This window comes from Hetaerina americana, unplaced genomic scaffold (assembly GCF_022747635.1).
Source record: "Hetaerina americana unplaced genomic scaffold, ioHetAmer1.1.p SCAF_32, whole genome shotgun sequence".
Lineage (NCBI taxonomy): Eukaryota > Metazoa > Arthropoda > Insecta > Odonata > Calopterygidae > Hetaerina > Hetaerina americana.
Window position 1 is genome coordinate 1691983 of NW_027286897.1, and position 16877 is coordinate 1708859.

A 16877-nucleotide genomic window follows, 5' to 3' on the forward strand; every position below is an offset into this window, starting at 1 on the left:
CCTCTCCTCGCCGGCCATCCTTAGTACTTCCTCATTTGTTTTCCTTTCCGTCCATTTCACCTTCTCCATACCCATATTTCAAAAGCCTCCAAAGTTTTAACAAGCTTTTTATTAAAAGCCTTACTCAACGTCCCTGTCATCAGTTCCCTTCTAATAGACAAAGCTCCTTTGCCTAACGCAATTTGACATTGACCGCGCGTGCCTCTCTCTTCCTTATGTACCTACTACTGTGACCATTTTGGTCCAAAATACTTCCGGAATACGTACACTGTTCCACTTTCTCCAGTTTTTGCCATCCTATTTTGTTTTAAAGCTTAGTTCTTTCTGGAAAACCGCATCACATTTGGTTTATTTACAATTATTGCAGACCCTTGGCTGACTGACAAACTAGAGCTTGGTTATCAGCAGGACTAACTGATTATCATTTCTACCCTCAGTTCTTCCCATGCCTCTTTAATTATTTCCTCTTAATATACGTTGAACAGCACAGGTGATAATTCAAAACCCTACCTCTCCCTAACACTGCCCATCCGAACTCACGGTCCCCCACTCCCACCTGAGCAGTCTGAGACATGTAGAGGTTGCGGATTAGCCTCCTGTCCCTCCAAACGTGTATTCTGCAATGTATTCATTAGTTTCCCCCAATTCACTCAATCAAATGTCTTCCGAAATCGACAAACTAGGCAAATATGTTCTGATTGTATTCTATATTCCTCTCTATTAGTGACCTCTTTACTGCTATGGCATCACGTATGCCTCTTACCTTCCGAAGCCCAAACTGGTCATCTCCTAAGTAACCATTTGCCCTTCAAAATAGGAACTAACACTGTTTCAAAAAGTCTTCCGGCCAGAGTCCTTCTTCATAGATGCTACAAATCCGTCCATAGTCTCTTCCTAGTAGTAGTATTTAGGGGAGGTGACCGACAGATTAGGTCATTTGCGCCATAGGGGATGGACAGGAAAGAATAAAGGGAGGAGAGAAACCCGGCGTCGGCATTAGCCTACTCTTTACGAAAGACGCCAAGGGGTCCGCAAGTTAACGTCCCATCCGACGGACGGCGTACTCACTCAAAGTGCCCTCCACAAAGCACCTCAAGTAGGGGCGAGATACCTCTGAAAAATATTCAATACCGCCGGGATTTGAACCCGGGCCCTCTGGGTGGGAAGCCAGTTCGTTAGCCCCCGCACCATCTCGATCCCCGTAGTCTCTTCCTTCTGCATTTTCCTGAGTTCCGCAGGAATTTTATCTTCTCCCACGGCCTTATTTGATTTCATCTCACTGATGCTCTTTCTATCTCATCGTCGAGTATGCCTGGACCTAAGCTATCTTCATTTACGTCATATTCTCTTTCTACGTATGTCTAAAGCTATGTTCTTTACCATACAGGTCTTTTTCTGTTTCAACTATAGTCTTACCCGACTTATCTCTAACTGTTAACACAGATCTTCCCTTATTACTTCCCATCTCATCCTTCCCGATAATGTTTTAACCCTCTTCTATAGCGCACCAATTTCACCCTTCCTCTGAAAACTCTCCACATCCTCGCACTGCGTCTTCTACCACGCTTATTTTACTCTATTTGTTATCCGTCTCAATTTATTATTCAACTCTTTGCACTTTCTTCTGCCTAACTCCATCTGTTTATTCTTCCATTTCCTTCTCTCATCTACCTTTCTAATCATTTCATTTGTGTTCCATGGTTTCCTTTTCCTTCTCCCATTAACAGTTTCTATAGTTTATTTTGCGGACTCTGATATCCCTTTTTTGATGTATTTCAATTTTTCCTCGATATTCCTCAGCTCTTTTCCCTCTTTTGTGATTTTCTCTAACATCATCATCAGCATTTCAATCCTATGATTGGTTTACTGTATCCCTCCATTCTTCCCTATTTAGTGTTGATTCCCTCAGCATGTTAATGTCTTCGACAATCGCCTTGACTCATTTGATGCCCAATTCTTGTGCTTCCTTTATTGCCTCTTCTAGATATACGTTGAATAGTGCTGGCGAGAGGTTGCATCCTTGTCAAACTCATTTGTTTATTTTGGCTTCTATTTTCCTTCCGTTTTTCATTCGCATGGTTGTTACCTGATTCTTGTAGGGATGATGGATTATTCTTCTGTCGTTGTAGTCTAATCCAAGCGCTTCAAGTATCTTGAACATTTTGCTCCCTTTGGCATCGTCGAAGGCCTTCTCCAAGTCAACGCATACCACATATATTGCCTTGTTTACATGGATCAATTTTTCGGGAAGTGCCCTCAAGCTGAGCATTGCCTCTCTTGCTCCTCGGTTTTTCCTGAATCCGAATTGGTTTTCTAAGAGGTTTCCTTCTATCCTTCAATTCTTTGGCTGATTATCCGAGTAAGTATTTTCGATGCGTGAGAAGTCAGGCTCAATGCTCTGTGTTCTTCGCATTTATCTGTTCTGGTTTTCTTCGGTATTGCAATCATTACACTCTTCTCGAAGTCCTCAGGTAGCCTTCCACTGCCGTAGATATCTTTCATCATTTCAAATAGGGTATCCTTTGCATTGACCCCGAGTGCTTTGATAATTTCTCCGTTTATTTTATCAACTCCCGGTATCTTGTTGTTCTTCAGGTCTTTCGCGGCTCCGTCAAGTTCACTTCTCAGTATCTCCGGGTCCCGTTCGTCTTCTTCTATCATGCTTTCTTCCGTAAGTAAGTCTCCTTCAAGTGGTTCGGGCTCTTGATAGAGATCTTCAGTGTATTCCTTTCATCTCTTCCCAATGTCTTCTTCTTCTGTCAGTATCTTTCCATTAGCATCTCGGACGTCGTAGGATTTTGTTTTTGTTACTCCGAATTGTGTCTTCGCCAGTTTATAAGCAGTTTTATTGTTTCCCTTCTTTATGTTGTCATTGATTTCCCCGCAGCAGCTTTCTATTCACTCTTCCTTGGCCTCTTTGCCCTCTTGTATGACTTGGTTCCACAACTTCTTGTAAAGGGCTTCCTCAGTTTCAATTCTTGGATTCTTTTATTTTCTTTTTTCCTCTATGAGGTTTATTATTTGCATTTGAATTTCCTCTGTAGCATGCTGATTATATTTCCTTGCCATTCCCATTAATGCTTCTACATTCCATTCTCTGACCCCTGCACAACTGTCTCCGGCAGAATTCTCCCTGCCTTGTTTTTGAAACGGACGCTACACTTCCCAGCAACTAAACTGTGGTCAGAATCCGCATCCGCTCCCGGGAAGCTGTGCGAATTAGTCACATTGTTCCTAAACCTGGGCCTAACAAGAATATAATCTGACTGATAACTTTCTGAGTTTCCTGGCATTTTCTATGTATAACTACGCCTTTTGTGGTGTCTAAACCAAGTGTTGGTGATGACGAACAACTGTCTCCGGCAGAATTCAATTGCTTTCTCCCCGGGGTCATTCCTCGTAGCTTAACTACCGTAACTATCGTAGTCTCCCACCTCATCACCATCTCTTCCTTCGCCTACCGTCGCATTCCAATCCCCCATCACTATCAAATATTTCCCTGCAGGAACACACGCGATTTTGTTCTCTAACTGATCGTATATCCTAGCGACCTCTTCCTCCTTGTGATTGTTTAGAGCAATGCATACCTAAACAATGACCAAGTTCGTCGGTTCTGCTTTTATCTCTTTTATCCGTTAATTGTTCTGTGTTGACGACGTTTCTTCCAAACTTTTTATTTAATATAATGATAACTCCTTGCCGGCTCTCGTCCCCTTCGCTGTTCGAGTATATTACTTTATTACTATCACTCCAGTAAACCTCGCCATCCTTCCATCCTACCTTGCATAGACCTAAAATATCTATAATACCTCTTTCCATCTCGCTTTATATTCTCTAATTTTCCTGTCCTCAAATTTGTCCCAACATTCTATTTTTTTTTCTAACTAATTCGGTCTTCATCTGCATCTTTTGTGCTACTGCTGTCGAAATTGCTTTGCAAGGCTTTCATGAGATGACGACCGCGAATCCTTGCCTCTCCCGCTGCCGGGTACTACACAAGGCCTAATGGGCCGAGTGCCGTGGCTGCCAAGACTCATTTTCTCTATACTGCTATGAGTCTTACTTGAAGAAGCGCTAATGGAAAGCCAAAAGCGTAAACTTAAGTATTTTTTTTCATTTGTGTCACTAACTCTGCGAGGTTGAATTTTATGTCGCATGAAATCATCTTTCATAATTCATCTTTGTTAAATCTATCGGCTACATAAAAGTACCATGTTGTGAAAGTTAAATATGTATCTGCTCCTAAAAATCTTGGGAGAATCAATTTGTAATAATTTCTTGAGTTGAAATGGGGTAAAGTGTAAGCATAAGATTTGTAGACTAAACTTGCATATTTTATCATCTTTTTTCCCTCACCCCCACAAGCCGGAACTATACTCTGACCGTGAATCAGCATTTGATGCTGTTCGCCAAGGTAAGGCATGGGGTGCTGTGGTGATCCCTGAGAACTTCACCAAGGCACTGACAGCTAGACGGGAAGATGGTCCTGAATCAGAAAGGAGCCTCATTGACTCAGGAGATGTGGAGATTCATCTCGACATGACAAGTGAGTGGTCAGACTGACTTACTCTTAAATCATGATTAACCGTGGCACTCGTTTAGTATGTGTTGAGGCATTATTTGTCATTAACCAAATTCTGTGATGAAATTCATTGCATTCAGAACAAGTGAAATAGAAGCCTGGGGACTATTTCCAAAAAAACCAAGTCAATTTCCCTTCCTTGTGATATGCAAATATATTACCCTTTAATGACAAGCATTCTACTCCAAAACTTATTGCATCAATATGTCACAGAATCTGGTTGAAAATATATGGTACTTTCTATTAAATACATCACCATTTTTAAAGGACTTGTAAGTTGGCTTATAGCTTAGAGGAATGAGCCACTTATATGAAACTGACTTTGTAAGCTATTAGCAATGCTTAGGAGCATAAGCCGGTGACATCATGAGGTAAAAGGTAAAAGGAATGATACCAATTAATCATGAAATACTGAAAAATAATTATTTCTAATTTTATTTCTTTGTGGTTTTATGTGAGTGAATTTGAAGGGCCTCATTTTGAAATTGACATAATATTTCCCAGCACCCTCAGAAAAATCTTTATAATTTAAATGTGATTTTCTGTCAGAATAAGATCTGTCTGGGGAGAATCATAGTTTGAACATACTAGAGGGCTGCTTCTTGAGTTTCAGTTTGTGCATAATTTTAAACACTTTGTGCACTAATTTTTAGTGTTGTATGGTCATTTGAATCAGGTTTCAAACCAACCATTAGCTTGCACCACAGGTTACCCAAGAAAATGATTTTATGCATAGAGATTACAACTATACACCTTAACTATGGAAGAAATCTGAGGACTATTGAGCATTACTGGCTAGTGAATTCTGGGTGGAATCATATTTTTAGGACAATAATGAACGAAAATCCAACTATCTGAACTATCAAAGCGCTGAATGTTTTCACTAGGCCCTTCATTCTGCTAGTTGTGGTTTGATTGAATATCTAGGCATTTGATATGCCACTCTAACTGCAATGAGCATCATTAGATTCATTACAATTTACATGATGTACTAGCAAAATAATCTTTCTGTCCCTAGCTTTGAGCTGTTATTTTTTATTACAAGGGAAATAGATAAGGATATGTATTATGCCCTTATTCTTTAATCCAATACAACTTATTTTCTTGTTGATAATTTTGTTGCTGTGGTTTAGGTTCAAGACTTGGTAATTAATGTCTTATTGATCACAATATGTTCATATGCATCTCTCCCACCCTAAGACCATATTATATAGTCTAAATTTCCAGTTTCCTCATTTCATAGAGTATATATTTGTAAACCATATAGGCTGTAAAAAGTCATATTTTCCTCTCCTTGGGCTTGATGCCATAATGAATCATTAGCCTAATTGAATTATATTGAATTCAAAAACTAATTTCCTTTAATTTTTAATATTGACATGAAATTTTTGCATTTAACCAACAGGAGCTTCAATGCCCAGGGTTTAAAGTTTATTTCATAAGTAACTTCATGATTATATATTATGATTATGTAGATTGGGTCCTTTTAAGATGTGGATAAAGACTGGAAAAGACTGGAAAAATTAAAATGAATGGATAGAAAAGCAAACAATAAAATTATAGGCATGGAGGTGGGAGAGAGGGTTGTCAGGAGAAATCCAAAAGAGGCAGAAAGAGTGGATGTAGAGTGTTTTCGTTGGTAAGGGAATGTTGTAGACTGCGATAGAGTGGAGAATGTGAGGTAAGTGATTCAAGAGGATGAGAAGGATACAGAGGTACATTGAACAAAATGAAGGGAGGCAGAAAGTACATAGAATTATTGAAGGGTTTTTTGTATTGGAAGATATCATATTATGGGGTGTTAGTTGAGGTTTCAAAATGTAATGGTGTTTGCTCAGGGTGGCCAATCTGACCTAATTTAACTTGGTAATTAACATTCAAAATAATATATGCTCCTTTTCTATCATTAAAATGTAAACATTTCCTTAATTCTCATCTTTTTACATTCTTTTATATTTAAGGTCAGCAGTTGTCTACATTAGTACAGAGGAGGCTAATAATAGATTTGCAAGATGTTTTTGTGGGAGTAATTACTGACTGTGGTCTTAGTTCCAGAATTGGATCTGCTCCATTGAAGGTGAGTAATTACTAATTTTTTCTACTCCAGTATAATGACTTTAGTAATTTTACTCCGAAGAAATATAGATATTGTTTATGATTGTCCTTGATGTTTTATTTAATATTTGTAATCTACCATAATAGGTGGAAAACATGGCTTTCTTTGGATTGGTGCTGAATAAAAAAATATAAAAATATCATATGAGCAAAAACTGTGCAGACATATATGCATAAGCATATTGTTTTATGCTAGCTGTACATAAGATATCTAGGAAATTAGGGTCCCTAGTTGAAAGGATTAGTCTCTTGTGTTGATATCAATAAGTAAAGTATGACCTCCCACAAGCACTAGCATTTTCTATATATCAGTTGGCTCTCCAAACAGAGTCATCTCATATGACATGTATCTTGTTTGTTTTTATTTGAATCTGAATGCTTTTAGGAATGTATATTGAATTGATTATGGTTATGGCATATTTATTTTTGATTTCAGTTCAATGAGCCAGTTTTTGGGGTTAGGGAGCCTACTTTCCAGAGCTTCACAACACCTGCTGTCATCATTACGTGAGTTATATGTTACTTTTACAGAACTTCTATTTAATTTGTAATTTATTACATGCACGATGTTAATGCTGGCTTCATTAGCTTATTATACAGGAATGTTCTATACTTGAATTAACTGGCAACCTTAGTTTTTACCTTCTGTGCAGTCCTATGACATTCATGGTTAAACTCAAATTATCACGAAGAGTAATTTTCTTTTAACCTAAGCTTTTTTTTATCTGTTTGATAGAGAATTAATTATCAAAGGAGTAACTTGTTTTTAAATTCATGTTACTTGTATGCACCTGCCTATATATTTTTTGTAATTCTATATTTGCAAGAAATTTCAGCTATAAAGTTAGAGTATTTTCCCCTAAACATTGCTTCCAATACATTACTGGATGTGTGCAGAATTGATTTGTTGATAGCCTTCGTACCCTGCTTGATATTTTTCATTATGCCCAGTTTTTTCTCTTTTTCATATCATCCTCAATTAAGTCCCATTTTGAAGGTATTTTTTTTCTTTTATCTTTCAGGACAGTATTTTTTCTAGCATTGGGATTGACAGTTACTCTTATCATTACTGAGAAAACAGAAGGCATTTGGGATCGAACAATGGTTATGGGTGAGTAAAATACTAACTGAGCAGCAGCTATGCTAAAAGAAATTTTTTCAGAATGTAATTCCTCAGAGGTATGCTTACCCAAAAGATGGGGTACTTCCTGTAGTAAGTAGGTGCTGAAACTGTCTTTTTCTGAATGGGTCATTGGGTATTTTTTGGGGATTAGTAGTTATGTCATCCTCAGAGGGATTTGAGTTCAATAACCTTTAGAATTTCTATTCTATGTTATTGCTTTAAAGCTTTGATTGTATGGGTTGGTTGTAGGAGGTTTCTCTAAAACTATGTTATCATTATAAATTGCTTCTGCAATGCTTATTTGATTGAATTAAGTTCAGGCCTGTAGAAAAATTTCTCAAGTGCTTAAACAATACAGGGAAATAGAGTAATGAATTCAAATGATCAGTATTCTGAGAAAAATGGGATGGGTTACTCAAAAGATTCTCATAAACTAAAACCATTCCACAATAAAAGAATGGTTTTGATAGGACAGGCTAGAGCTTTCACTATGCTCAAAGTGTGTGTAATTCAATGAATCCCATCTGTCCAATGTATGATGCCTTGCAATCCCCACACTGTTGGTAAACTCAACTCCATTGAAGTGACTCCGCAGGATCTTTCACTGATGTTAGTATGGTTTTGAGATTTTTTTGTTGTAAAAAGCTGTTTTAATATTAAGTCTTAGAGGAGTTTTAAAAACTATGATAGAAACTTCCCCTGTATATTTTTTGCATCGCCAAGACTTTTCTCTGTGGGGTGAAAGGCATAAATTTATCTCAGGGATATTTGTTTTTTTTTGTCATTAATTTATCTATGGTTTGTTCTGTGTAACCGTTAGCCACTGCTATTTATTTGATGGTGGCTATTTCTCCATGAAGAGCTTTGGGTGTTAAGGGTATAGCCAAAGCTCGATAAATCATGCTATCAAAAGCTGCTGTTTTTTGGGTTAATGCGTGTTTGGAATTGTTGTGCATGACCTAGTCCGTGCATGTAAGTTTACCGGGGATGGCAAAATTGTGTTGTCCATTTACTATTGAGATGCTTAGGTCAAGAAAATGTAATGTTTCATTTTCTTGAATTTCCATTATGAATTTAATGTTTCTGTGTATTGTGTTAAATAAGGGTTAGCAAATTTTTTGGTTGTCTTTTTGTTCCCGACCATGGGCATGATATGTCATTTACATATCATAACCAACAGTGCACTTTTATTAAGAGGGGGTTTTCACTGTTGAATAATCCTATTTCTAAAATATTTAAAAATATTTTGCACAATATCGGCAATCTGGTTTGTGCTCACTTTAATTAGGGCTGTTAGTTCATCACTGATGTTATTTAGTGCCTTGGCATCATGATTAGGTGAAAAGATTATAGATGTCAAACAACACTGGAAAGGACTTTTTTGGCAGGGTTATTTTTTAAAAAGTTTTGGCTGGTTCTGTTGAATTTTTAATATTGTATGTGGCACAAAACTTTGATTGTTCTATTAATTTTTCCTTGGCCATCTTGGCTAGCGAATTCACAAGGCAGCCAAGGCCAGAAACTACAGGGCATATGCGGGTGGATGGTTTATGAATTTTGGGCATGCCGTAAACCCTGGGAGCCACAGGACGCATCTCTATCACTTTCTACTTTTCTTCGGGGTTGAATGTGTTTGCATGTGAACTTGTTGTTTATTTAAGGACAGCTATGAAGAAAAATGATGGAAATGTTTCATGTTTCTCTTTGAGTTGTGTACTAGAATCAGAAGTGTCACATTATAAGCTGTAGTCTTGTCTATTTTATTTAATTATCGGTGATAATAATCATGGTTGCTCTTAGAAATCACTAAAGATGCCAATATTTAGAAAAACCAAAACCATCATAATCGACGTGAACGTTGATTTGAAAGCATTCTTAGAGGTCACTCAAGAAATAATATGCTAGGTGAAATTCACATATTAAGAATAAAGGTAGCCTGTTACTTTTTCTTTGTCACTTGTAGGTGAAGGTGAAGCATGCATATTTTCATACGGCTTGAGTAAAGCTGGGACCTAAACTTGGTCAAATACCCAAATTATATAAGAAATAACCACAGACCCTACCCTAAAATATATGGTTGATAAAATTTAATTTGTATTTTTTCCCATTATCTGAAATAAAAGTTCAAGAAAATGCTTACGGATATGGGCCAGGAAGTGAGAAAGGTTGGTTCATCTGTGCACATTTGTGTTTAGTCACACCATCTTCATGATGACGATGGTGCACCAAAGTTTACTCAAGGCTCTACAAGATTTTTTTGAGATAGCCCTTGGGTAGGAGTGCTAAAAGAGAAGTTTTCCCAGCGTATGAGAATGTTTACCAGAATTCATAGATGAGTGTTGGAGAGTGAATGAATATTCTCTTATAATTTGAATGCCCAAATAAATATTGGTTATCAATTTCTGTGCTTGCATTCTTTGCCCATCTGGTGAAAATAACTGTATACATGCCAAATCATTTCCAGTGCTTATCAATTGGCCATATTTTTCTCTCATTCCCATTGTCTCTTAATTTAAATTTTCAGGAATAAAACCAGTTCAGTTGCTGCAGACTCACATAGAATGGCAGATACTATTAATCTTTGGCCAAATATTTGAAGTTGCAATACTGATGATATATGTGTACCAAGTGGAAATAAGAGGATCTGTCTTTCTGCTCCTTCTGCACATGTTTCTCCAGGGATTAAGCGGAATGTCCTTTGGTGCGTATTATAACTATATTTCAGTATATCAGAATAATATACATATAATGAGATAATTTTCCTACTGCTGTAACTAATGCCTATATTTTCTTTCCTTTTAGGATTTCTCATTTCTAGTTGCAGCTCTAGCATTTCAGAAGCAAACTACATGGCAACTGGCAGCTTTCTACCCATGATTGTCATGAGTGGTTAGTTGAGACTATTTTACTCTGCATAGGCTCTTATTTTTGTCAAAAACCAAAAAATTTCTAATGAATGCATGAATGATTTCGAGCATTATAGGGGATCGTTCAGGAAAGGTACTTCTAACTATTGAAATTGTGAAAGGCTCAGAAATGCAATTTTAAAACATTTTTGTATTTTCAGAGATCTTATAACTTTCAAAATGTGTAATGTTTACTGAATGCAGTAAACCCTCAGCTATCCATGTTAATAGGTGCATGAAAAGGATGAATAATAAAAAAAAACATGGATAACTGAAAGATATACTAAACATGGTTGTGATATGAGCTAAAGAATATGTACAGAGACTCTACTTTTTCATTCCTTGTGATTAACTCAAGTTTTTTATCAGTGGAAGGATCAATTTTTTCCCATTTTTCAGCCATTTTTATGTGGTGGAATCATAGTTTGACAAAGAATACAGAACTATAATCAAGTGAATATCAGGATGCATTTTCCTCAGAAAGCTAAACAACTTGCGTAGCCAGGAAAAGAGAAATTATAGGTGACGGATGAATATTGACAATTGATGGCTGATATGGGCTCACACTTGTCCTAAAATGCCAATTAAAAAATGCAGTGTATATAATTAATGACTTGTTTGTTGGGTAGTAGTAGTATTTAGGGGAGGCGACCGACAGCTGAGGTCATTTGCACCATAGGGGATGGACAGGAAAGGGTGAAGTGTGGAGAGAAACCCGGTGTTGGCATTAGCCTACTCTTTACGAAAGGCACCAAGGGGTCCACAGCTTAACGTCCCATCCGATGGACGGCGTACTCACTCAAAGTGCCCTCCACAAAGCACCACGAGTAGTGGATCGAGATACCTCTGAAAAATATTCAACACCGCTGGGATTTGAACCCAGACCCTCTTGGTGGGAAGCCAGTTTGTTAGCCCCCGCACCATCTCGATCCCAACTTGTTTGTTTCATAATCCAACTCTATATTTGCTTTCCTTAAAGGAGAAAATGGAATTCTCTGGGCTAATGAATGTAAGGGAAACGGTAATGAGAAAGTACAGTAATTTTAAATTAAAATATTACATACTTTTTGTAATTTTCGATTTTGTGATCACAATTAAAACAAATGTAAAGTATATTGCAAAATTTCAATGCATTAAATTATCTTTACAATTGTAATTTTAATGAAATTTTGAGTTGCTAGGGAGAGAGAATGGCATGGATATTCTCCTAAACAAATAATCTGCAAACAAATTTTCAATAGTTCACTGTGTATCACTAAGTCACTGCATTAACATTCATTCTCTGTTTCTCTATCATCCCCTGAGGATGAATTCACTCTTATTCTTCTCCCTGGATTAGTTCTTAAGAAGAAAACTCATTCAAACACTCCCAAATCATATGAAATTCCCTCATCAACTTTTGTGTAAGCGATGCAAAGATTTTATTTTCTTATTTCAGGTCACATTTATTCATCTGGAGCCTTTTTTCAAATGCACAAGTCTAGTGAATAAAATCATATCATAATTACACAAAATATATTTTTGTAAAATTGTTTTTGTTTATGATATGAAACTGTGCCATCTCAATCAATTTTACAAAGACCAGCTATTAAGTATTCTAACTCACCTCTGTGTTGTCACAGTCTAAACAAGCTAATTGATTATTTAGCAAAGAAAGATTAATTAATAAGGCTAAATTATAGTTTAGCTTAAAAGAAATTGTTATAGAGGTTTGGTACAATTTAAAGGCTGAATTACAGAAGGTAATTCAGAAAGGATGTTCAAAAAAGGTGTCATAAACTTTTGATATAAAGCATGGTTTTGTGCTGTAAGGACACATGATCATTGAAGCAGGATGATAGGAATCTTTTTGGATGGGATGGGATGATAATAGGAGTCTTTTTTGATGTGGGTGAGGGAAGAATGGAAAGGGTAGAATGGATGACAGACAGGATTCTTTCAGAGCATTTTGATTGGCATTGGGATATTGAAAACTGTGGTAAAGGGGTTACAGGCAAGAGAGTTAGAGGGAGGAAAGGGGTTAGCATGTTGGATAGATTGAAGAGAGGTAGAAAATATGTGGCATTGAAGAAGGTTTTAATGTAGTGTAGGGTGTCAGATTGTCTTGTCAGGATAGGGGTGTTAAAACTGTACCCTTCCAAATCCTATATTAAATGATACACAAACAAATAATAATAACTCACACCTATGCCTTTATTGATTTTTATTTTTACACTATGGATTTCGAAAATTATTGTTTTGGTCATATGTTTACCATTCTTAACCCTAGTATTCACTATATAGCTCTAATTTAAGTTGTAAAATAGTTATGAGGTGTGTGGTAAACGGTAATCAACATTATGATAATTTTTTGTTTTATCTTTTCTTTAGGAGCTATGTGGCCCCTGGAGGGGATGCCTCTAGTGTTTCGTTACCTGGCCTATGCCATGCCCAGCACCATGGCAACTGAGTCATTACGCAGCATCATGTTCCGTGGCTGGGGGTTCAGCATGTCCACAGTTTATCTGGGGTTTGTGACCACACTTGCATGGATACTGTTCTTTTTGATTTCTTGTTGGCTTATCATGAAGTACAGGAAAACATGATATTCAATCCTTCCAAAGTGTGATATTTCCAATGTAAATTCTCAATACCAAACAACGTCTGGTCTTTCCTACATGACATTAAGTACCAGTGTTAATTATGAATGTTCATTGCATGTTCTGGTGTATGATACAGTATTATGTAGAAGATTAAACTTTGGAGTTAAACAGGACCATAAAATCTTAAGCCACTTCCAGACAGTGTTAGTAGTGCAGGAGTATAGTTTCTTCTTGTTGTATGTGCCCTATTGATGATTGTGTATGCAAAGTTAAGGAGATCAAAATTGTGGATAAAATTTTATGTTATTGAAACATGAGTATTTAATATGCTCACAGTTTAGACATTTCTCAATCCTATTCCATCAATGTAAGCCAAAGCATGACATATCATATGAGTAAACCATCAAATTAGCTGATCACTGCTGAGGAAGTTTTACTATTATCAAAACTAGACAATTTCAGCACACTGGTTGGAAATTAATTAAATATTTCTCTTTAATTATTAAAATTTTAGCTTAGATACATATATTGGCATCAGTTAAGCGTATTTCCATCCTTAGAACTAATTGCAATATGATCTATGTCTTAGATCTTTCATCCTTGGTCTACTTATTTCAGGCATGCAAAATTTTCTTGGCAGTTATAGGAATAATAAAAACTTACTACTTTTAAGGAGTCAACCTTAAAGTAGTAAGTTTATTAATAAAAGGTAATTAATAAAAGGTAATTTGAGACTCTGACCTTAATTAAGGTTCTTTGTGCTGCATCATTGATAAAAAGCACCAACACCAAACATTATTTTCCCATTAATAATGGGGTTATACAATGATTTGGGAAGAGTTTTCACTTGGATTAACCAACTTCAATGCTCTTTTTATAAATTGGTCAAATTTTATGTATTATTTTAGCATTGGTTGTCAATGGTATTACCTATATTCCATAATTGTTCTACACCAGTAATTAATATTCCTGTGATATGTGTATAAGTTGGTGCCCAGGTTTTGTGAATATAGATTACATATTTGCAAAACGGTTTTGTTCTGTAGAGTTAATGATTCATTTTTCTGTGCATTGCTCATATCCCTTTTGTTTGCTCTAGTACACAAGACCTCATTTTTTAAAACTTGTTTAGAGCACTCATGTGACATTAAATGTTACAGACTCTGCTGTTGGCTTGAATAGTAGTAATGGTAAGTGCATTCCAAGAGTTTCTCAACAAATGGAGTATCATTTTAGAAATTGTTTTTGAGTAATATATGATATGTATTTGTAACATAAAAAGGAACAATGTATTTTTCCACAGAATTTTAATTGGAGCAACTCGTTTCACTATGATACCGCATCATCATGTACAAAGATACAATTTTCAGTGAGTAAATATACATATAATATAAGTTGTAGGGGCAGGGTTGTGTTGAAATCACTGTAAGTCTTTTGGTAGCTCATTAGCTACAAGTGGGCGAGTATGTGACTTTGTGAGGTAGGGATGGGAGTTAGTCAAAATACCATATGGAAGCAGCGGGTGGTTGATTGTGTGTGTTGGATTGAGGGACTATGGGATAATGGCACAATAGGATGATTACAGTGGAGGGGCTAAGGAAGGGGAGGGAGGGAATATTTTTGCTCTTATAAAAATACATGGGAATCCTCAATTATCTTTATGGTATATGGTAATTGATACCATATCATAGTGAAATGCACCATATCGATGAAAAAGTGTCATGGAAAATAACATCATTTCTTCCTATGTTATAAATACATACAACTTTCACTAACTTCGTTAGTTGTATATATCAGCTAATATAAGATGTATATACTGACAGCATAAATTTTGTTTAGGATAAACTTCATAATTCTTGTTGAGAATTAAAGTTTGTAAATGCATGTACGTGATAGTTTATTTGAGTTGAGGGATTTCTTGTATACTGGACAAGAATATAAATTGATATCTAGTCATTGAGATTCATTGTGCATAAATGACTTGGATTCTAGAAATGATGAAGTAATGGCTATGAATGAAAAGGTACTATATTCTAAATATATTAAATTGTCTGCTAAAAATGTACAGAGCAGCAAATTCCCATGTCACCAAATAAGTCATAGTGTATTTTTGTTTGTGTAAATTAAAGTGTTGAACTATCATTCTGGTTCATTTTTGTGTGACAGAGAAAGTGAATTATGAACAAAAATGAAGATGGACAAAGGGAGTTTGGAAATATTTCATTGCCCAGTGAAGCCTTTCGAATTATGTACTCATATGTTTTGGAATTACATAAAGCCAACTTCCTCTTACCTCGCTGCTGATATACTTTACCTCAGCCTGATTAAACAAATGAGCTAATCAAACCAAAAAAAATTCAAAAATAATTTCACTGAGGTATATTTAATTGAATGTTGCATGTGTTTTGTCATCTTCTTTATTACAAAAGACAGAAATATCTATTTTTAATATTTTTAATAATAATAGATTCTACTTTTCCTCCCACTGGCATTCATATTACCCAAAAAACCGAAAGATATGAATCAGAGTTTACTTTAAATTAGAGCATAAAATCTTATCAATGAATAATAATATTTAATTAAATTAAAGTAAAAATAAATCAATTAAAATAAAAATGTTACAAATTGGTTTGTATTTGGTTGATCTAACTTAATGACTAGCTTAATGTTGTTTTCGGCTCCTCTTTGTAGTTAAGAAATATTTTATCCATATGATCATTGAATACTTTTTACAAGGAGTTATGTCTTTTGCAGACATGTTCAATCTTTTTTACTAATCACTTTCCACTGGTTTCTAATCTATTGCTTTGCTCATCTAAGCCTCACTTCAGGTCAAAATCAATCTTCAAGAAATTAGAGTTACAAATAATTTGAACCTACTATTCTCTGAATTTCTGGAAGATAATTTTTAGCATTTAAAACAGGAAATGGCACCTTCAGAAAGCACGATCAAAAAGCTAGAAAGTGAAAATTTTAATTGAGCCAGTGATTTCTCTCAATGTTGCTTACATTAATTAATGAGTAGTACCTCCAACCAGGGCTTATTAAAATTAAACTATGAACATACATGAAGAAAATAAGAGCAACATTTGCATTGAAGTAAACTGATGATAAGGAATAGATAATCCTGACAACTAATTGGGTGCATAAAATTCTTTAACAACAGTTTTAAAAACGATTGAGGGAAAAGCCAGAAATTAATACAAAGAAGCATAAACCACTTTGGATTGTGACAACATTCTGAAGGTAAGTTCATGTAGTATAAAGCGAGGCACTATTACTTTCTCATTTCAAACCATAAAACCATATCTAAGGGTACCTATTGCACAAAATTGTTTTCATCCATTACATACATTGTACTGTATTATTTTATCTTAGGACTGTCTTCGAGCATCCCTCTAAGTTTTATTGTAGCAATACAAATTCCTGGAATTACGAAACAGCATATTACACAATATTTTTTTATAACCAAAAACCATAATAATACGATTGCATTCCACCAAATAACAACTGATTAATAAATAAAAAAGGACTTTAAAAAGCAACCAAAAGAAGAATAGAAATCCATT

The 16877-nt window shown here is 35.7% G+C and overlaps 1 protein-coding gene across 1 annotated transcript in view; it reads left to right on the plus strand.

Annotated features, from left to right (window-relative positions):
• Nucleotides 1-15639, plus strand: part of LOC139691313 (ABC transporter G family member 20-like) — a 94312-nt gene extending 78673 nt beyond the window's left edge. The window contains exons 11-17 of the mRNA XM_071589078.1: nt 4366-4546; nt 6544-6659; nt 7134-7204; nt 7720-7808; nt 10345-10521; nt 10623-10709; nt 13097-15639. Coding sequence (XP_071445179.1) covers nt 4366-4546; nt 6544-6659; nt 7134-7204; nt 7720-7808; nt 10345-10521; nt 10623-10709; nt 13097-13311 — 936 coding nt within the window. The 3' untranslated portion in view covers nt 13312-15639. The remainder of the gene's footprint in view (nt 1-4365; nt 4547-6543; nt 6660-7133; nt 7205-7719; nt 7809-10344; nt 10522-10622; nt 10710-13096) is intronic.
• The last annotated feature ends 1238 nt before the right edge of the window (nt 15640-16877 follow it).